Here is a 22,732-nt window from a genome sequence, read left to right on the forward strand (position 1 = left end):
CTTTTATCAAGTTTTAAAGGGCCAGTTCACCCAAACAAAATACAATTTATAATATTTTTTTGTCATCATTTACTTACCCTCATGCTGTTCTATCTAACCCATAAGACTTTCAATAAATGGGAAATGCACTAGTATTTGATTACGGTTCAACCCAAGTTATGCTCTGTTAACATTGGTGGCATAATGTTAATTTCCACAAGATTAGTTTAATTTTGCATACCCACCTTAATAAAAAAAAAAAGAAAGAAGACAAAAATCATTGTTACAGCAAGGCACTGACAATGGAAGTTCATGGGACAAGTCCATAAACGTTAAAGTACACAATGTTTCAAAATTATAGACTCAAGATATAAACAACACACATGTTAATATGATTTTAGTGTGATAAAATCACTTACCTCATATGTGTAACATTATATCTAATATTACGGCTTCTTTGTCATGACAAAATCCTGTAATCCCAGTAATGGATACTTTACACAAATAGGTAAGTGATTTTGGCAGACTAAAATCATGTATCAAAATCAAAATGTATAATGTTTACATATTGTGGCTATGCTTTGGAAACAATGTGTCATTTAGCATTTGTTCCCTTCTATTGTAAGTGCTTTAAGGCCCATTCACACATGTGATGTGACCAGAGGTGGTGAGAGCATAAAAATTAGCTCTGGCTGCCCTGCCAATGCTATCGAAGATTCGTGGACGCTCTGACATAGTTGAAATAGGAGGCAACGTTTGTTCGGAATGCTTGGTTTTGTGAACTATATTTAAAGGGGCCGCAAAACGTTCAAACATGTCGACCGGTATCTTTTTGCCGAAATATCACAAGTCATGTATATCGTCATGAAATCTTTTAAGAAAAATGCGAAAGAAATCGATGGCAAGTAATTCGATGAAAGTAATTAAAATTATGGTTGTTTGTTACCAAAATAAACTAAATTAAATACATTTGTACATTGGTCCTGGTTGTGTAGTGCAATGGGTCAAATCAGTGTTTTATTATGGGAAAACCCGCCACGGCAATAATTAGTTTCTCCTCCTTTTTGTCTTCGAAACTATTGTTTGGTGGGAACCAAAGTTTACACTGTTGTGTTCTCTAGACTTCGCTAGAGTGGAGCACTTCTATATTCCAATAGGTTGCTGCCGAACCGCATCAGAGGTCATTACCACACACATTACCCCGCACTTGAACTTTCCTCTGATGCCCACACCGCCCAAGACTCGCCACGCCGCTTCTCATCGCTGAGAGACGCTGGCTGCCATAGAGAATGAATGACTTCTGGTCGATTTGACGCTATATATACTATATATACTATACTATATACTATTTTCATTAACTATTTTGTCAATAAATATCCTTTTTAGCTAGCCTGGGAACTTTTACTCTCTGCATGTTCGTGTCCAGTGGTAAACTCAAGCCCTCAAAAATGATGGTAAACCTTGCGTCTATTTCTCTTTACTTTACTTTTTTCGACGTGTTCATTGTCTTTGCTGTTTGTTTGCAGGGGGAAACAGTCCAAAAAAAACTGGAATATGCAATCATCCTCCATAGTGCGCCGCACTCGCTCCAATGTTTACCTCTCATGGCATCGCCAAAAGACGGATCTGTTACGTACCACAGCGGAAAAAGAAACCTTAACCGCGCCAGCTGGCCAGGATTGGCATGGAATGGTTCGGTTTTGCGATGAGTTTGGCCCGATGGTGGAAAAGTGGCTTAAGAATCAGTCTCTATAAGTTTGATTCTGCAGAAGAGAGTGTTCTTATATGAAGAGCAGCAGTGCTCTTTGCATCATATTATTAAAAAGATGAACAAATTATCAATATATAAACTCACTCAGAATGCCGACAGTTTCTTTTCCATGCATCATTTTCATAAATGCATGCATATGGATGAGTAAATAATGACTGGATATTTATATGTTTGAGTTAAATATCCCTTTAACTCTCCTAGAGTACCAATTGAGTAAGGATTACCACGTTTCCCCTCTCTGAAGAATAATAAAAAATAATATGTACATGACGCCCCTGTTTGTAACTGACTAAAGAAAGTTTCTACTTTGTAATAATTTAAAAATCCTCCAACTTGGGAAAACACCTCCATGCAACCACAATACCCTCCGTTGACACTGCGATGTGGATGTATGTTGGGAAGGGATGCACCCACGTTTTGCAGAACTGACAGATCTAGTTTAACTTCTTAATCAGTCAGCACTCCTCAAGGGCTGTGCCATGACTGACTGCGGTGTTTGCTTTCTGTCTTGCAGTGCCAGGGATTTCAGAGCCGCACAGACCACCACAGGAATGGATGGTAATGCGCACAGCCGACCACCTGACCGAAGGTACACTGTGAGCACTAAAATACCAAGACATACTCTTTTAGCTCTGGGTTTATCTCTTTAGAGTATTCTAGATGTAAATAAACTAGATGGAAATGAGAGATCGTAGTAGACCTACTTCATGCAAATGTAGCATGTTTGGTTGCATATTTGCATATGATAATGGATCAGATGGGCAGCACAATGGTGCACTTGAATTTACTATTCTTCTTTTATATTGTACATATTAAGATCTTGGGACATTTTTAAACCACGTCTTTAAGGAGAGTGGCTTCAGTACACATCACAGCTCCATAGGCTGCAAAGATAAAGCATAGTTGTGCATATTTTGAGGTCTCAAATTAAAATAAGAATGAATCTATGTAATGATAAATGTGTTGGGCAGGACAACTGACTGCAGAAACAGGATACAGGTTATGTTCAGAATAGCACACCAAGCCCACCACCACACTAAGCCATTTTCTTTTGAAAACACGTCGACTTTGCGTTACGCTAGAACAGCGTTTTTCTCCACAGAAAACGGAGACTTTCGAAAACGTTCTTTCTAACCACACACATTGGAAAACGGTGACTTTGGGGAAACTTAAAACAGAGGTTTCAAACTTAAACGGATTAGTATATGGACGTGGTCTCAATTGTTCAGACTGCCACTAAAAATCCGATTTTTTGCATATCCAGATGAGTTTTTGATAGTCTGGACAGCAAAAGAATCACATAAAATCTGATTTTGCCAAATCCGATTCAAACCACATCGAGAGGTGGTTTCTAAGTCCGGATGCTCTGGCCGCTCAATTTGGATTTCAAATGGCCTTTTGCGTCACTCTTAACGCGACACACAACGTTGATGTCAAAAAACGGTGACTGATATTTACCAGTCTCCAGTCTCAGAGTTTTTCTTGTGCTACAGAGGAGTTCTGCACCGCGACTGGACAGGGCGCTTATTTGGAGAGCGAGATGATGCACCTCCATTTTTCCCGCATCTGTTTTGTAAGCATCATCACGTGTGTACATCTACGTCATTACCAAAGCAACCCATGCCGATATGTTGGTTATGTCTGAACACGCAAGTCTGATTTGATCACTTGCAATTAATAAATGCGGACAGTCTGCCTGAAAAGAAAAAGCATCTCTTTCATTTTTGACTTTTTATTTGACAGAACTGACAACATGCAATGTGTTGAGGTAATGCAACATTAATGTAGCATGCTACTTACAGTTTACAATGTTTATCGTGGAATAACGCTAACTGTTTTGTTGATTTTAATAGTTGAATAACATCGTTTGCATATATATTTTATACTGCACAGCCCTGTTTCACCCTGTCAATACTTATAATCTGAACTTTTTCTCTCTCTTTATGTGAGCTTTCACTGAAGACTGGCTGTTTACGAGTGATGAGTTAAAGGAGTGTGCTTAACTGTGTATCTGGTTTTCTAGTTGTGTGTTTGTTTACGAGACAGTCTGACTGTAATTAAAGTCTCTGTTGTCGCTGGTATTGCCTCAACCTTTGACATCGGTGCATTTCCTGCCTGCAGAGTAGAGCTGAGAAATGTTTTTGGACACATGTGAAGGTCATGGGAAATGAACTTTAGGATTGGGGGGGGTCTCGGCAAAATCTGTGGAAACTTCTGGCTAATTTCTTTGCTGCGGAAATGAGGATGTTATTGCATTTAAACTGTACTACTGGACAAGAGTCATTTGATGAAGGGCAGTGTCTGTGCTTTTCATTTCCTACACAGAGGTAGACAGATAGACAGAAAACTAAGTACTTATCTTGTGTGGTAATACATGGCTGTGGGACAAGAGTACAGTCTCTGAATCAGAAGACTTGTGGCCCTACAAAGACTAGGAAATGTACAATATACAACCCAGACACATGTTGGCTTTGAAAACCACATGTGGCCTATATCAATAGCATGATGGAATCCTCTGTCCACATTAGCGTCAAATATGATCTTTATTAACATACTTTGAGACTTCAGAAATTTGGGCTCCATGGGCTCAGATTTAGCTAGCAGAGGATGATGTCAACTTAAAGAGTTCCAATGCCTGGAAGCATTTTCTATGAAATCCTAGTGAGATTTTCCGACACGTTCTCATAACTTTTTTTCTGCCATTATTGACTCTCTGGCACACACACACACACACAGACACACACACGGTCTCCCACATTGGCTTGATAACATCCCTTCATTATTGTTAGTTTAATTAGAAGCAGTTTCGATATTTTGAAGGTGTTTTATGAGAGCCTTATGAGCTTCACACAAACTGGCTGGTTTTCCCACACAGACATATTCGATTAGTGTTGCCAGTGGGGGTTACTGAGAGATAGCTGTTGTGTAAAACAGTGTAACCGCACAATAGTTGTTGTGTAATTCGGGAGCAAGCTTCTGGTTTGTCTCCTAAGGGCACCAGACCATCAACCGTTGCTTGTCTGTGGTGCAACTTCATTTGGAAATACAAACAGCTTTTCATCAAGTTGCCCAGTTCATTAGGCAGTTTTTTCACTTGGTTTGATTGTTTGGTCGGGACAGGAGTTTGCTTTACATTTACATTACATTTATGTAATTTGGCAGACGCTTTTATCCAAAGCGAATTACAGAGCCCTTATTACAGGGACAATCCCCCCGGAGCAACCTGGAGTTAAGTGCCTTGCTCAAGGACACAATGGTGGTGGCTGTGGGGATCGAACCAGCAACCTTCTGATTAACAGTTATGTGCTTTAGCCCCACTACGCCACTACTACGCCACACCACCTGCTTCCACAGTTATGCATTCTATTTTTTGGGTCTGGACTTTGAACCATTGTATGCTTGCATGAATACCATCATTTGTGAGTAATAGCAGAAGCTGATTGCCACTGTAGCCTGTCACACTGGAACAGCATTTTCCTCCAACAAAAACGGAGCGTCTAGAAAATGCTGTCCATTTACTGCATAATTTGGAAAACAATGGCATCAGGAAACTGAAAATGTAGTTTTCAGATGAAAACGGAATAGTGTGGATGTGGCCTGATAGTAAGTTGTGACAGAATTCTTCATTTTTAGGTGCACTGTCCCTTTAACGGCACTTACGTTTGTCTGTGATTTCTCACATTCAGCATTAGGATCATCTTTAGCAAGCACTGAATTTAAAAGAATAGACTGACAAATGTGGGGAATTTAGACTATGTCTGAGGCTGCAAATATGAAAGCAAGATGTGGAACTTCACAGGTGTTGGCAGAATACTGCTGAACGCTGCTGCAGTTTGGCTTCTTTCACTCGTGACATCTGTTCTTGTAATTCCGAGCTGCATGGACTGCTGTGGCAGTGTAAATAGCTGGCGAATGTTTACTCACTTATGATGTTATGCGATCTTTGGTTACTATAGACACCTCAAACTCTGTGTGTGGAGGACCAGGCCTTGACAACAAAGTATCACCTCCGGGACTGGTATTGAAGAGCTTAAGAACTGTTGCAGATGTTTCCATACTTTATCTCACTCTGTCTTTCTCTCCTCACACACACACACACACACACACACACACACACACACACACACACACACACACACACACACACACACACACACACACACACACACACACACACACAATGCTAGCCCAGCTGTTCCATTCAATGTTGAAAGCAACAGTATATGAACTTTGGTGCTATGATGTTGACTTGACAAAGCTAACATGCTGATATTGTGTTTCAAATTATTTATTATTCTTTTGAGAACAAAATGTCTTACTAACTCCTCCTAGAGCTTTCGAGCAACCAAACTCAGGCCATTCAGAGTTTGTGTTTTTTAAAGCAATATGACTTATTTAGCTTTCGCTAATCTGGCCAAAAATAAGGTGTTTTTGAGTTTGTTTTGGTGGTTCGTAACAGCTCGCCTGGGTGAACTTTCAGCACATTTCTTAATGGCTGCTAAACACCTTCTGACTGCTATTGGTCCACATAATCGTTTGGAAGAAATAGAAGATAAATAAAATTTCAATATATCGCGAACCAAATTTTTTTGAAAAATATATTAACCATATTAAGACAAAACTCAATATTTCGTCATTTGTATCATTGTTTTCTGTCGATGTGTTCATAAATGAAATGATCCGTCAAACATCATTTTTCTATCGCTTGATTTGACACCTACTGCCCTTTTGTTTTCTACACTGTTTACAGCGTTTTCACAAGGCGAACTAGGCGGTTGCCTAGGGCAACACCAATTAGGAGGGCGCCAAAGAGGAGGCCGCCACAACCCACATCTCACTCCAGCGGGGATGCCGATAGGGATCTTGCTTAGGGCACCAAAATGGTTAGAAATTGCCCTGCCTGTGCAAGACTGTCATGTTGAACTCTTAAAGTGACAGTACCATTTTAGCACTTGTTATACAAATGAATGTAAACCCAGTGTTATTACTTGTTAATTGTAAACATTAATTCAAACACTGACAGTGTATATCATTATTATATATATACATTTTCATGATGTAATATTTATTGATAGAATGTAGATTTTTAAAAAATATTTTTATAAAAAAGTTCAAATGATTTGTGATTATAATAATGATGACAAACAAATTATTAATAAATAAACATACTTTTTTCAGGACAGATTCTGTTCAGTTCTATTGTCCATTCTGCACCTAATGTGCCTGAATGTAGCCCAATATTTTTGAAGGCTTATTTGTTTGTGACCTTTTCTTATTGAGGAATGTATGTGAGAAAGTCTTATTATTAAGGCTGAAACAACTAATCGATTATTATCAATAATGGAAATCATCGACAACGAATTTCATTATTGATTAGTTGTATATATGCCGCGGGCATGGAGAAGCTCCATCAGTGATGTCACTTTACAGCCCGGTGAATAACGTGTTACATGACGAAACTTGTCGAAGCGGAAAAAACAGGACCCAAGTTGTTCAGCGCATGAGAGCACTTTGTAAACACTTCAAAAAAGATCATAATAAGCACACAGTTTCATGTGGAGGAGCATAAACATTTCTGCCTAAGGTGTGTTAAGAGTGATTGAGTTGTTTCTCTCCAGCACATGACTTACATTGTACTGCTATTTTCTGTTTTATGATGTATACATGTTATGAATTCAAAATCAGGCACATAATTCCACGTATTTCACAAAACTGTTTGTTTGTACCACACGTGAGTCTCCGTTAAACTCCACTGAGCAAGCGAGTGCGCGCGTGCATCCTCGTCAGTCAAACTGATAGATAAAGGGAGTGCAATCACACTGATTAAACTCATGCAACATCATACCGTGCTTTCAGTTTCAATGTAATCAATTGTACAGCTTTCATTGATGTCACGATGATGTATTCAGTATTGTAAATCGAACCAAATCCTTTAATTTTAGTTAAAAAATAAAGTAAATAATAATAATAATAATATTTGAATAAAATACAGGAAAAAAATGTACCCCATCGATTAATCGAATAAATAATCGAAGATTAATCGATTATCGAATTAATCGTTAGTTGCAGCCCTACTTAGTATTTAAACTTTGAACATTTAAATTGTGAATTAAAGAAACTTTGAACAATTAGTGAGCTGCTGTAATCTACCTACAGCTGTACATTCGTTCGCAAAGAGACATCTTCCAAGAACATGTCATACAATTTATTTATTTATTTTTCAGTGTCATCGTAAATGACAATAACAGAGTGTAATCAGTGCATATTATGGCCATGTATAGCATGTTAGCACATTAGCGCCATTAATGCAAAAGTTAAACATTTCAAATTACACATTATTTACTGCATATATTACTTGAAATCATCATAGAGTAGTCAATACAGCTTCTTTTAATGACCTCGTGTGAATTCTTCTCATAGAATGAGGCATGGAGTCATTGATAACATTTTAATGTTAGATTATGTTTTAAATGTAGCGTCCTCGTATTTATAATTAACTCTAAACGACTCCCTTGGCGGGTGTCTGAACGTTTGCAACAGTATGTTGTTGCACAGCTGTTTTGAACTTATTTTTCGTTAGCGATGAACCAAAAAGCACTTTGTGTGGATGTGGCCTTACTTTGACAGATGTTCATTGTATTCAAGCTCCAGCTGTCAAACATGTTGAACACCTTTAACCTTAGCTGAGCACATGCCTTGCAAAACCTTAATTGCAACCAGTCAGAACACCCCAAACATCCTTGCAACCACCTTGCTCTAGCAACCAGACAGAGCACCCTTTAGCATCTACTCAGAGCACCTCAGCAACCACCGCCCTCTACAAGGTATTTAAAATACTCTAGACATACTTCAAACTAACCTTAAAACTGTTGCAAACTCCCAGGCAATGTTTTGTTCAAGGTTTGTTTGAACAAACTTGTCTTTCAAAGAGAAAGTACAAGTTGAATATAATTCTAAATCTATTGAGCGCTTTGCGTGTCTGCAAAGGTTTCATTTTGAGAGATTTATAACAGCAAAACATCTCTAATTTGTAATCCAGTGTTTGTCATGCATTGTGTAACATGTATGGTTAAGGGTGGTTTTAAGTGTGAACTCCCTATGAAGCTTGTAATACAATGGCAACTGTGGAAAACTTAAGAAGTTTCTCAGACATCAACAGCCTGGGGCCTTTTGAAGCTAATAATAGCCCTTTACATTTCACAACACAGTACACATTAGAAAATTTGAAGGAATAGTTCACCCCAAAAATTACTATGTACAACCCATATGGTCTATGAATTTGCCTTGTTTGAATTTGTGCTTCTGCTTCTGAAGATTTAGGATATAGTTCATGAGTATGACAGCTTTGTTATTTACATTTGTAAAGTGGGTTAAGAGAAAGGAGGCGGCGAGAACCGGCTTGGCAATATAAATAATAGTTTAATGATAAACTGAACCAAAAACACACAAACATAAACAAGCACAGAGCAGCTGCCCTGAATTCTCTCTCTCTCTCTCTCTCACTATTGTCACCAGCCGCTATTATCCCTTGCATGCCTCCATCAGGCTGATTGGGGACCGGGCGTGTGTTGTTCCAGCCCGGCCCAGCCCTCCTCCCCTCTACACTCCTCCCGCCGTTGCCTCAGGCCGGGGAGCACCTCCCCTGTATCATCCCCACCTTGCTCGACCTGGGAGGAGACAGGAGGGCAAAAACAACAACAAAACAGACAAGGGAAAGGCCAACACCGAGAGAGAGAGAAAAGAAAACTCACTCAACGATTCTCTGATGCACAGTCGTGTGGTCCTCGATCACTCCTCCACCCTCTCAGGCGGATGGCAGCCACTCCTCCTGCCGGACCACAGTCAGACTCGCGACCCTCGGTGGATAGAAAGTCCCTCCACGTTCCCGGCGACTCGTGGTGACACTCCTCCACCCCTGGCAGCGGCCCTACTGCTCCAGGCAGTCGGGGAGTCGCTTCTCTCCTCCCCTCGCGAACTGCAGTTTTCTCGACCCCCTCCACGTTTCTGGGGGACGGCAGGGCACTCCTCCGCCCCTGGCAGCAGCTCCTTCGCTCCAGGCGGTCGGGGAGTCCAGTCCCCACTCGCCTCGCAGACACGGTCGTTCTTTGCGTCCGGGTGCTCGGGCTACTCCATCCCCTGGCAGATGGCAGCGGCAATCCCCTGGGTGGACGGCAGTGTCGAGGACTCCGCGACGGGCATCCCTCCTCCTTCCCGGGTTTCGGCACCAATGTAAAGCGGGTTAAGGGAAAGGAGGAGGCGAGAACCGGCTTGGCAATATAAATAATAATTTAATGATAAACTGAACCAAAAACACACAAACATAAACACACAAAGCAGTGTTTGTCATGCATTGTATGGTTAAGGGTGGTTTTAAGTGTCAACTCCCTATGAAGCTTGTAATACAATGGCAACTGTGGAAAACTTAAGAAGTTTCTCAGACATCAACAGCCTGGGGCCTTTTGAAGCTAATAATAGCCCTTTACATTTCACAACACAGTACACATTAGAAAATTTGAAGGAATAGTTCACCCCAAAAATTACTATGTACAACCCATATGGTCAATGAATGTGCCTTGTTTGAATTTGTGAATGCGTGCACAAGATTTGAGAGAGAGCTTAGAAGACAAGATTTTCAGTGGATGAACACTTAAAAAAGCCATCGTACTGCTTCTGAAGATTTAGGATATAGTTCATGAGTATGACAGCTTTGTTATTTACATTTGTAAAGCGGGTTAAGGGAAAGGAGGAGGCGAGAACCGGCTTGGCAATATAAATAATAGTATCATTTAATGATAAACTGAACCAAAAACACACAAACATAAACACACAAAGCAGCTGCCTGTAATTCTCTCTCTCTCTGACTGTCGTCACCAGCCGCCTTTATCCCTAGTGCGCCTCATCAGGCTGATTGGGGACCGGCCCCGGCCTCCTCCGCTCTACAACATTCAACAAAGAAACACAAAAGGAATACAGAAAAAAACAAGGGGGACGTGTCCCAAAAAAGTCAAGTCGACGAAGAGCTTAATGTCTATCAATATCTATGTTAATATCAGTTAGCTATTAATATTGAATTTAGTTGATGTGTTGTATTGGCTATTTTACAGCTGCATTATGTTGTCTACGCTTTGGAACAGCCTTTGTGTTTGGAGCGTACACATGATGACTCAAAAATACTGCCTGCATAGGCAGTAGCCAGTTTCTGTAGATGCCATAGATCTTCTGAACATACCATATGCCTTGACTCCTCCACATAGCACACATACACATGCTCCCTCTGTCTCAACAGCCCCCCATGGACATTTAAATTCTGTCATCATTTACTTACCAAAACCTATGTATCTTTCTTTTTCATAGAATATTATGTAGGGAAAAACAATAGCCTCAGTCACCATTCATTTACATTGCATATTTGTTTCACTAATGGTTTTGTATTACACACAAAAATAGATTTTCATTCTGGTTTGGAACAATGTGAGGGTAAATAATGTAAATAATGTGATTAATTTCATTCGTGAAATATCCTATTTACACTACAAAGTCTAGAACCTTATTAGAACTCAGAGCAGTATTTCTCTAGAGCTCTTGATTTTGCACTGCCTTTCCTGTCTGAAGAATACAAGGCCTTTATTTCTCCACATTGCATTTCTCAGAGCTCTGAAAGCATGTGGCAGGCCTCCAGAGAACATAGGAGAATGGGGTGTCTTTGTTTTTGCTGTCAGGACTGCAGGCAGTGACCGTAAACTGTTTTGAATGCAGCAAAAAGGAATATGTTCCAAATTGATTCATTTGTTGCGTGTCGCTGTGAATCAGAATTTGGCATGTCTTTTGTAGAGTTGCACAGCCTCTTTCAGAGTGCAGATACTGTATGCTGTCCTGTTACTGCCACATTCCAAAAGATGTTGCACATTGAGTTCCACAAGTGTGATGCATTTGTTGGCACAACTGTACACTGTCAGTGTTGAGTCTGTTAGTACTCGCATTACAAAGACACCTATGGACACTTGAGATCTGATTTAGGGGCCGTTCACACAGGGCATGTTATTGCATTCTTCTTGCACTATTGTTTTTAATTGTTTGTCTATGTAAACATAAACATGTGTCAAGGTGCGGTCACACTAGACTTCACGCTCCGTTCCCTCCCATTCAAATGCATCTGAACGCTGGAGACCGAAAATGCAAGCTCAAGCAATGAAATTTCACATTTCACTGAGTAACAAAGTTTGGTGAACACTGACCTGCAAATTTGTATGACAAGATGATGTGTGAGCAAGAGAACATCAAAATGCCACACACACATTGGCTCACTACAAAGAATGAATTCAAAGTTGCATGTTTATATGGTTGCAGAAATGTGAGAAGACCTAATTTGTTTTTATTTTAATATTTAGAAATATATTATTAGGTGTTACTTGAGATTTATAATTTTTTAAAACCAGATGCCTTCAATTCTGAATTACAAGCTCTCGGTTCAGTTTTCCAGCTAATGCTGTTAATTATTCTGGGGATCTTCTAACTAGGTACATTGTAAAAATATAAATGTTACTAATTATATTTTATTAGCTTTTCATAATTTTGGTCAAATTTTGGCTTTTTAAAAATGAAGAAATGTATGTATTCAATAAATAAACAAGATATTATATTTCATATATAATTTTTTGGTACATGTTTATTGTTTAATGGCATAAAATGTATTATTTTCAAGTATTTACATCGATTTGTTGAACACATGCTAAAAACGGTACTGTCTCTTTAACAACACCGGCATTTGGGTAAAGAGCGTCTGTAAATGAGTGCATGTTAACGAGAGTTTCAAACGGCTTCATCTCATCTGTGCTATGCATGATTAGAATTAAATGTGTATTTTATTTTTAATTTTTTGGTCAACAACTGACTGAAGAGAACAGGAAGGGTATTAAACTTTTCCGCACGTGTGTTTCTCCTGGACTGACAGAACTCCCAACGTGAGTTCTTTAATATTCTCAATATTAGATTGTCGACATCTGAAGAGCACCAAGAAACGATGATGGCTTGAATCTGAGCACTGGCATCCCCTGCCAGCCTTTGACACAGGTGTGTGCAAAACAAAACAAAACAAAACACTTCTCTTTGAAATATAACACTGTTTACTGATGCAGTAATATCAATTATTTATCAATACAATGCAGTCAATAGACTTCTGACTTACAACTACAAAGTAAACAGTGACATGATTAGATATGGTAACCAAAATAAGCCTATAACGCGTGTGTGCGCGTGTGTGCGCACCAAAATCATGGAGAGAACGTCACGCGATATTTCCGGCCAGAGAATATGGCTGCGAATGTGGGCGGAGACAACCCGATCAATGGTGTCTGCTCGCTGACCACGTGTCTCCTCTTGCAAGATAACTTGGGGACAAAGCTGAGCTTTATCAAAAATAGCATTATGCAGAGTGAACGACAACTGCGTATGCAGGTATGTGTGCTTCATGGCGTAACTCATCAGATGTCCAGTGGAAGGCGGCTTGCTGCTGATCGCAAATGCTGTTTTTTGATTGCAGACTGCTGATTGCAAGGAATTAATTTGCATCTTTGTTTACACTACATGCTTACTCATGCTTGTGTCTAAGGTGAAGTTATCGCCACTGTCATCTCCTATTATACCTTGTATTTATAACCTATATTTATATACAGTATTTGTAAGGTGCATAGATGGATAGATAGATAGACAGACAGTATTTATAGTGTTGATTGTACTTCCTTAATTGTCATTACTTTTTTGGAACTTTCAGTAATGTGTGGATCCTCGTGTGTTGTCGAAACTAATAATGTCGTCATCAGCTAAAACGCATGCGCAGGTTACTTCTTGAACGAGTGCCCACCCGAGTCCGAGTTGCTTTCACATTCACACGAATCGTGCTACAGTTGCATTGCAACCGAACTCAGACCAGCTCCTACAGGTAGTCTCGGGTTCGGTACCGCGGTTCGCATGAAAGCTTTCACATTACCAATTTTCATGCGAACCATGCTCTGTTTCCAACTAAACTGCCAGTGTGAAAGCAGCCTCTGTTTATGAACACAAGCGTGTTATGTGTGCACTGCCCCATAGGTGCAGACACGCTCATTAATAGTGCAAATTTTACACTCATTCAGACAGACAGGATTACTTCGTCTGTGCTTTTCAGATTGTGTCTTACTTCATATTTCATTTTGTACCTGCTGTGGGAACTGAAAGAGCTCACAGTTCTCTTGAAGGAATGCTCCATTGCAATCAAACACAGACTTTTCCACCTTTTTTAAAGTTTTTTTTTCTTTACTTGAAAACGCTCCAAAGCCACAAATCCATCTAACTCAACCTTGCTTCTCAATGCATTTTTTGTGGCTCTACTCACATTTTAGAAGTGACTTTTTCATGATGTCATAAGATTAATCCAATGTGATTACAGTTAATTCTGGCCAATTATTTCTGTTGTGTTTGTAATATGTGGCATCACAGTCCAAATCACATGCTAGCTAACTCATCTCAAATGGAGCGATTATTCATTTCATGCAAATTATGGAGAATAAATATAACGGTGAGATACAAGACTTGGTGATGGGCTGTTTTTGACTTTGGCCAGTTTGCAACCATCCACATCACCCTAACATTGTGGTGTTGAGCTTTGAATGGGCAAAACTGTAGTGTAAACCTGTTGCTACATTGCACGTGATACAATAATGAATATGATAATATGGCATTTCATTTTGTTCAGAGCATAACAAAGTAAAAAAGCCATTTTTTTGCCATATTTCTGTGGAACATGTCCATATTTCTGTTTTCATCTCCATCTGCCCAATTGTTTCGTGATCAGAGTGATTGTGGGACTGGATCTCAGACAGCCGAGCTCACCAGCTGTTTATGGTGTCTTTATTAGTGTTATTTTCCTGTTGTCAGGTACTCCTGTCAGATTTCATTTGAGGATTGCTGTTTACACAGTTCTCTTATAAGCAAGTTATTTTCTCATTCTGATGGAGTTGTCCAACAACTATCAAATTACATTTAGATGCTTTTTTCTTTCTTTTTTTTTTTACAAATAGCACTTGTTTTAATACTAAGGCTGTCAACCGATATTTTTTTTTAATCAAATTAATGACATGATGTGTCACTTAATTCATCTATTTAATCACATTTAATTGCATACCAATTAAGGGTGTAACGATTTGGTCTGACTTCGATTGGATTACGATACTTTACCTAACTTTTACGATGCATCATGAAATCTAAAATTTGGTCACGATTCAAATCGATTCGATTGAATTATTTTCAAAACAAAAGTGACACAGATGCATTTAGGACCAAGGAGGATTGGCCTAGATGTGTGGCTGCATATATTAACAAGAAAATGCATTACATGATTTGTATTATATATATGAAAATTATATTTAGACATAATATATGTTTACATTTACATTTTACATTTATGCATTTGGCAGACGCTTTTATCCAAAGCGACTTACAGTGCACTTATTACAGGGACAATCCCCCCGGAGCAACCTGGAGTTAAGTGCCTTGCTCAAGGGCACAATGGTGGTGGCTGTGGGGTTCGAACCAGTGACCTTCTGATTACCAGTTATGTGCTTTAGTCCACTACGCCACCACCACCAATAACAATGTCTCTGCAACATAATGACTTGATGCAAACAGAAGTAAGCAGATGGTAAACCGTGAAAAAAAGATTTGCATATCATGTAACGTTAATATTTACTGCACCAATAATGACAGATGAAATGTCATTTTCAGGCAGATAAATCCATGTTTAAATCGAGCAGGTTCATAGAATGAAAACTATACATTAGTAGCGTTTATACACAGGATGTGGTAACAATGATTTTAAACATTAAAAAAAAATATATATATTTTCACGGCTGCCCCATGCCATTGATCAACCAAAGGTGACCGTAATCAACTGGCCGATTCCCTTCAGAACAGTCTGAAATCGCTCCCTTATCCCTATATTCTGTTGCATTCACTGTAAAGAGAATGAATGAACAAGTGAGGGATTTGTTCACAGCTAGTGTCTGCCACCAATCGTATTTATTTAAGCTAAGTTCATTTCATGGTTAAACGGTTTTATGGAGAAATAGCACATTTTATGGAGATACAAAGCTAACATAATGTATCATAATGGGGGAAGAATGCAACAACAATAAACTTTGGTCAGTTGGATGCAAACAGTTTTGAATAATGACTCCGCAGCATCCATCCATCCATTTTATCTTATGCATGTTTGTAGAGTGAACTTGGCGGCATAAACTTAATTTCAAAGTGCACTTTCTTTCCCTTCAATCTCACATGCTCCGCTCCGATTCTGTTGCGAGAAGGCTTGTGTTTGTGACCGTCACATTGGGTATTAGTACTGTAATGGTTATCGATTCTTCAATTCCCTATTCAATGTATCAATGGATCTATGCACCGTAATGCACCAGTATTTATTGAGAAATGCCTCAAAATAAAAGTAATTAAATATAATTGAAATGATTAAAAAGATAATACATAGGCCTAATAAATGTTATAATTCAGATCATTCAAATACATTTCATCATATTGTGGCAACAAAGCATTTAGACAAATGAATTAAAATTAATTTAAATTAATAAAAAAATTAAAGGCTTTTAAAGTGAAAATGTTGTTTGTTTTATTTCCATATCATTGTCACTTCTCACTTTTTGTTTTCATTGCCTCTAGTCATAAGCCCTGTGCTACAGAAGTAGACAAGAACAAATTTTATTGTTTGCATTTAGTATTATTATCTGCTGTTTCAGATTATCAAAATCGGATCTGTCTGCTATTATCAGAATAGACGTGCGACCAGTTTTTGGTTGCGGCCCACCAGTTGAGAATCAGCTCCAGCCACTGAACCCAAAGGCCCTTTCTCCAAAGCCCTTTCCCTTTGAAGACATATCAGCCAATGCAATGTCAGAAAATCCAGTTCCAATGCTGCAAAACTATTTACAATGTTTCTCATTGGTTTTAAAAAGTGTGGACTACTCCCGACTATGTTGCCCTGTTTACAAAATCTAGTGCTGTCACAGAGACTGGTGTGATTTCTCAAGATACCTGAGTGATGTAGTTCATTTCATGTGTGGAATTAAAAAAAAAAATGCTCACAGACCCTTTAAATGAATAATTCCCCCAAAAATGGATCCCGACTCAGAAACAAAACAAAACCAGGCCGAAGGGTCAGGATCCAGACACCATGCTCCGAACATGTAAACACAGACTGGACAGAAGGGCGCATGGCAAAGACATTCATTGATCGGCTGGAGTCACATGGATTACTTTTATACTGCCTGAATGTCATTTTTAGACTGTCAAAGTGCTGGCACCCATTTACTAACATTATAAGGACCTAAAAGAGCTCTGTCTTCTTCTAAAAACCTTTATTTGTGTTCTGTTGAAGAAAAACAGTCATACACATCTGGGATGGCATCAGGGTGAGTAATGAGAGAATTTTCATTTTTGGGTGAACTATTCCTTTAATATCCCCAGAGAACAAGGCAAAGGTGACTGTAGCAAAGAAATAATTATTTCGATTTAGATTTGAGATAAAAAAGGAAGGAAACCTTGGGAAGAACCAGACTCACCAGGGGTAGCCATGACCACATTTCAGTGCTCCAGCTGTCATGGAAAACCTGGAAATATCAGGGAATTTTAAATCGTGATAACCAGGCCTGGAAAAGTCATGGAAAACAGACCTTACAGTAAGATGGTAAATGGTCTGCAGTTATATAGCGCTTTTTTTAACCTTAGCAGTTTTCAAAGCGCTTTACACTGTAACTCATTCACCCATTCACACACACTCTCACACACCAATGACGGCAGAGCTGCCATCTGAGGTGCTAGCCTGCCACTGGGAGTAATTTGGGGTTCAGTGCCTTGCCCAAGGACACTTTGGCATGTGGAGTTGGGCCAGGAATCAAACCGCCAACCCTGCGTTTATTGGCCAACCCGCTCTACCACCTGAGCCACAGCCGCCCCAAGACATCCCTCTATCCATTGGTTAAGCCAACTGTATGTTCTTTAATATGCATACAAATTATCATAGTGCACTAAGTCAATAAAACGTTAACAGACAAAACAGTGAATGCATAACTAGCTCTTACAATGAATTGCAAACCCAAGCAAGGATGATGATGATGATTAGGGTTTTGAAGTCTAGAATTTGGACGCCTGATCAAATTGTGACACTGACTGGTTGTGTGTGTGTGTGTGTGTGTGTGTGTGTGTGTGTGTGTGTGTGTAATTGGCAAAGGGAGAAAACACTGACTGGTGTATTTCTGGCAAGTGTGTCTGTGCAGACAATGCGCCTTTGTCTGGGAAGAAAGGATGCAGTGTAATTGTTTTAATTATGACTCCAGGGGAAATGCTTCCCTCCTTTTACTTTTATGTAAATGTTGGCTCTTGAACCAATAAAGGGCACTCGCAACCTTTTTATACGCAGTATATTCCATCTCAACAGGCAGCAAGTTGAGCGGATAAAGTGGATTTGAATTTCATGGTCTTGTAAGTAAACCTGGCTTTTAATTCCAGATTCCTTATCTTGTAAATGGCACAAAATATTCCTGCAAGCCTGTGATCGGACCCATTTCCCTTCTGTGTTGCTTATCTAAAGGCTTGGCAGATGTTTTGACCAGTCTCTGAAGAGTAGGAGATGTTTGGTCGGCCTTGACTTTCTGTATCTCCATTTTCCGTGTTGGGAATGCTGAGGTCAGAACATATATGACCCTAAAGAGAAGTGTGGCCGAATTGGTAGATTGAGAGTTCATCAGCTAGTACATTGCCCTTTTATGTGACCTATACAGGATGGGGGTCATTTGGAGGTCGCATCTGTATCACCCAGTGTGTTCTGAATCCCATCTTGAACATTACGTCTCCATTGTACCAAATCTACCCTTTGCGTTTGTCATGGGAGAACGGCTTTTGTAAATGCCGTAAGCTTCCATTAAACTGCATTACCTTTCAATACTGTCTACGTCCCTTTGGCTGGCTGGAATTGGGTAATTTAGTTTATCATACTGCAATTATTTTAATTTTGAGTTTCACTGTTTTTAGATGTATATCAATCTTTAGGTCAGAAGCATGCTCAAGTAGGCAAATGCAGGAGTGAATGCTGGGCGAACACATTGTAACTGCGTCTTCCAGTTGAACATACTTGGCGTGAATTCTTGCATTGCTATGGCGGTAACAAAATTAAGTACTTATTAACCATTATATACTGTAAGCTCCTGGGAAGCTCCTATATCTCGGGTGTTGGTTATTACGACATGTCACATATTTAAGTCAGAAACAAGCAAAATACGGAAGAAGCCAAACTTAAACAAATACACAGCGAACAATGTCAAAAGCTCTTTTTTATTGTACAAGTGAATAAGCGTAAGTGGATACATCTGCATCACATTTACATGACCTGTATGATTTATTAATGCATGGTAACTAACAAATAATTTAAACAGCTGAGTAAGACATTAGTTGACTGTCTTATATATAAGAAATTAATATTATTGAAATAAAGTACTGAAATTGAAATAACTTCGCAACATCATTGCTTTGCATCATCTTTCATGTCGTCACACTCCTTCCAACGTCACATCCTGGCAATTCTGGAATCATCTAGAATTCAAGGTTTTGTACTTATAAATACAGCTTTGCTTTGTCATTCATGTGCTCAGAACTGGTAATTAAAGACCACTTGAAAGCTGCAAAGTTTGCCTAAAATTATGAAAAAGTGCACTAGGGTTGGTATACCTGTACTAGTGAAATATTGCAATACCAAAAAAAAAAATATATATATATATGATGTCATCTTGTTGCTAATTTCGGTACCATACGGCAGTGTGGTGCTATTACAAAAGTATTTTTTTTAGTTGAATTTTTTTTTTGTTGAAATCAATGACAATTAATAAAATTCAAAAATTGTATATTTTAATTGATTAAAGCTTAATGTATTCATTTTCTTAAACTATTTTGATGATAACATTTCATTAAAACATAAAACATAAAAAAATGTAAATGGCAAATGCAGAATTTGCAACTGATAGACTTTTCTATGTGATTTCATTAGTAAACTTTGGCTGTTTATTTGTTGCCAAAGGATCGATTTTTAGTATCAAAAACCAGGTACCAGGGCCGGTATCATACCGAAGCCAAAATTTTGGTATCAGAGCAGCCCTAAAGTGCACTGAGGTTTCTGTTCGACTATGGTGTACATTTGGTGATAATTTTTCCAGTTCGCTCACCTCCCCGAAATACCTGATCTAAGAGAACTCTACAAGTCGAAGTCCATGTCAGTGATCAAGTGGTGGAAAAAGGACCTCTCAGACGTCATCGATTACAGAAATCCGTCGATTTGCATAACATGCGTCGGTGCATCACGTTGGAATAATTTAAATGGCATTGCCTGGTTTAAGCATGGATTCCCAGAAGAACAAACTGCAGCTAAAAAAACTCGTCCACGGTGATCTAAAGTGTGGGAGTATTTTAGCCAGAGACCCAACGATGTGGTGCTGTGTAAGATATGCAAATTGGAAATGGCTTATCTCAGCCGTTCAGCCGCCATGAACGAACACTTGAAGCGGAAGCATCCCGGAGCGCTTGTCAAGACGGCAGCACCGTGAGTCCCGTTTACTTTTTGTCCCCACCCACCCAAACATGATATAGTATTACAACACGTGTTTCTGTTAGTAGTAGTCACTTAAAATAGATTTTCTAACTGTTACCTCATCGCCCCCATGTTAAAAGTAATTTCTAACATGCTAACGTAACTTTACACCATGCATCGCACAATCGTGACCCCTAATTTTCATTATTCGGTTCCTACCTTGTAAATTGTTTTGTTACAAATGTGTATGAAATTTCAATGAGTGACAACAGCTTGTATCATTATTAAAAATGCAATTTCATGACATCATGTAAATTGATAGAATGTAATATTTGTAACATTTTAAAAAGCTTAAATGTGATTAAAATAATAAAGCAAAATCAAGAACATTATGTACAATATATTAAATTCTGTGAATATATATGAAGAGGACCCCTCTCTCAGTTAGCTTAATATATTTTTTGTTACATTTTGCTTACATGTCGTCAAAAGTCTGGCGATTTAAATTTAAATGTACTAGCCAATGACGATTCTTTCTCCAACATGATCGTAGAGGGTTGCCATGTATGAGTGAGAAAATGGCGTAAACTGTGTGACCGTTACAGTCTGTAAATCGTTTCAATTATATTCCTTTCCCCACTGAGATTTAATGCAGATGGCAATAGTTTTAGTTATTCCTGTTAGAAAAACATTTAAGTGTTACTCAAATTGCACAAATTTTACTGTAAAATTATTTTATGTTGGACTGCTAAACTCAAGGTTGCACGGTGTTTTGATATTCCTCCTGAAAGTGATATTGTACTATAGTGCATGCTCATTTTAACATTTGCATTATGTAACCATCTGCATTTACAAGCTTGTTCAAGTGTGATTAAATTGCGCAGAAGCTCTACTGATGTCAAGGACCAAGTCCTGAAGAGCACGCGAGTCGACACTTGAGCTGAAAGTGTCATAGAAGCATAACAAAATGACATGATTAATGATGGTAAATGATGATAAAAGAAAAAGATATATATATATATATATATATATATATATATATATATATATGCAAGACTAGTATGTGCTCTGCCCCAAAAACACACCTGATACGAAGCCACATGTCTGATGAAGGTCTGACACATAAAATTAATGTTGGACTGTAAAATGGAGATGACCAGTTAAGACGGGGCTATGTTTGTTGAGGAATAATGCCCTGCACTGCACACTTTGTTTCTTGTACATTTGTTTGTGTTTAAGAGAAGATAATTTATTAAAATATTGAAATATTAATGACAAGTTTTTTTATATGTATTTTGGGTTAATTAATTGTTATATTAATCAAGTAATAATAATAAAAAATCGTTAGAAAATTCAGCAAATTATGGGTTAGATTAATCGACTAACAGGGAAAATAACCGCTAGATTAATCGGCAAACCGGGGAAAAAAAAATAATCGTTAGATTAACCGACTAATCGGAAAAATAATTGTTAGATTAATCGCTAAAAAAATAACCGTTAGGTGCAGCCCTAAAACAAACCCAGATACTGGTGATAAGCCAAATTCACAAGACGCTGCTGGAGTTAAACATCTGCTCTTCCACGGCATCACATTGCAGACAATTTGGATGAATTGTCAGTACTTAGACAGTGTCAGCGCTAAAAGCAAAACAAGATGTTCTCTGCAAACATGTAAGTGCTCAAATCTGTGATTAATCACAATAAACTACAGTGTGTGTGTGTGTGTATGTGTATATATATATATATATAAATACAGTATATACATACAGTATATTACATTTATGTGTATACCTCTTTAGCACCTCTGTGTATATTGTGTAGAACATGTTTCGGGCTTTCATCAGCTGACCATTTTGAAAGCCCTTGTACAAGCAAAGTATGGGAAATGCCTTGTTTTGCTTGAAATAAAAGTAGATACACAGCAAGAGGAAGTGAGTTCAAAGAGTCAATGTGTTATTTTCTTCCCTCTCTCTTCCTCTATCTTCCCATCTCATAATGCATTTGCTGTAATGGCCTTTGCAGATCTTCTCTAAATAGCTTGTGTTTACTGTGAGCGACTGCTCTTACCATATTACCAGCTGTGGCCCTGGATCTGTGTTTTATTTTCCCACAGAAAATATACCCCCCTCTCCAGCACTTAACCACTTCTGCCCATCAAACACCTTTGTTCATTCTACATAGTGAACATCACTCATTGGATATAGATAACTATAGGAAAAGAGATCAGTTTGGTGTGCATTACATGTTATGCATCACTAGATCAAAACATCATCGGCTCTTCACACGAAAAACCTCGCAACAGATCTTCAACGACCCGATGTTTCTTCTCTAATATGGTAGGACGAATTAAAGGGAATCATAAATGA

At 38.6% G+C, this 22,732-nt stretch overlaps 1 protein-coding gene across 3 annotated transcripts in view; it reads left to right on the forward strand.

Moving 5' to 3' along the window:
• LOC127659352 (cordon-bleu protein-like 1) overlaps positions 1-22,732 on the forward strand; it is an 85,329-nt gene that overhangs the window by 496 nt on the left and 62,101 nt on the right. For 2 of the 3 annotated variants that reach the window (XM_052149132.1, XM_052149131.1), the window contains exon 2: positions 2,265-2,339. In XM_052149132.1, coding sequence (XP_052005092.1) covers positions 2,265-2,339 — 75 coding nt within the window. Of the gene's footprint in view, positions 1-2,264; positions 2,347-22,732 lie in introns of all 3 variants that reach the window. The other variant, XM_052149133.1, reaches the window with a different exon arrangement.

Source organism: Xyrauchen texanus, chromosome 18 (genome assembly GCF_025860055.1).
Source record: "Xyrauchen texanus isolate HMW12.3.18 chromosome 18, RBS_HiC_50CHRs, whole genome shotgun sequence".
NCBI lineage: Eukaryota > Metazoa > Chordata > Actinopteri > Cypriniformes > Catostomidae > Xyrauchen > Xyrauchen texanus.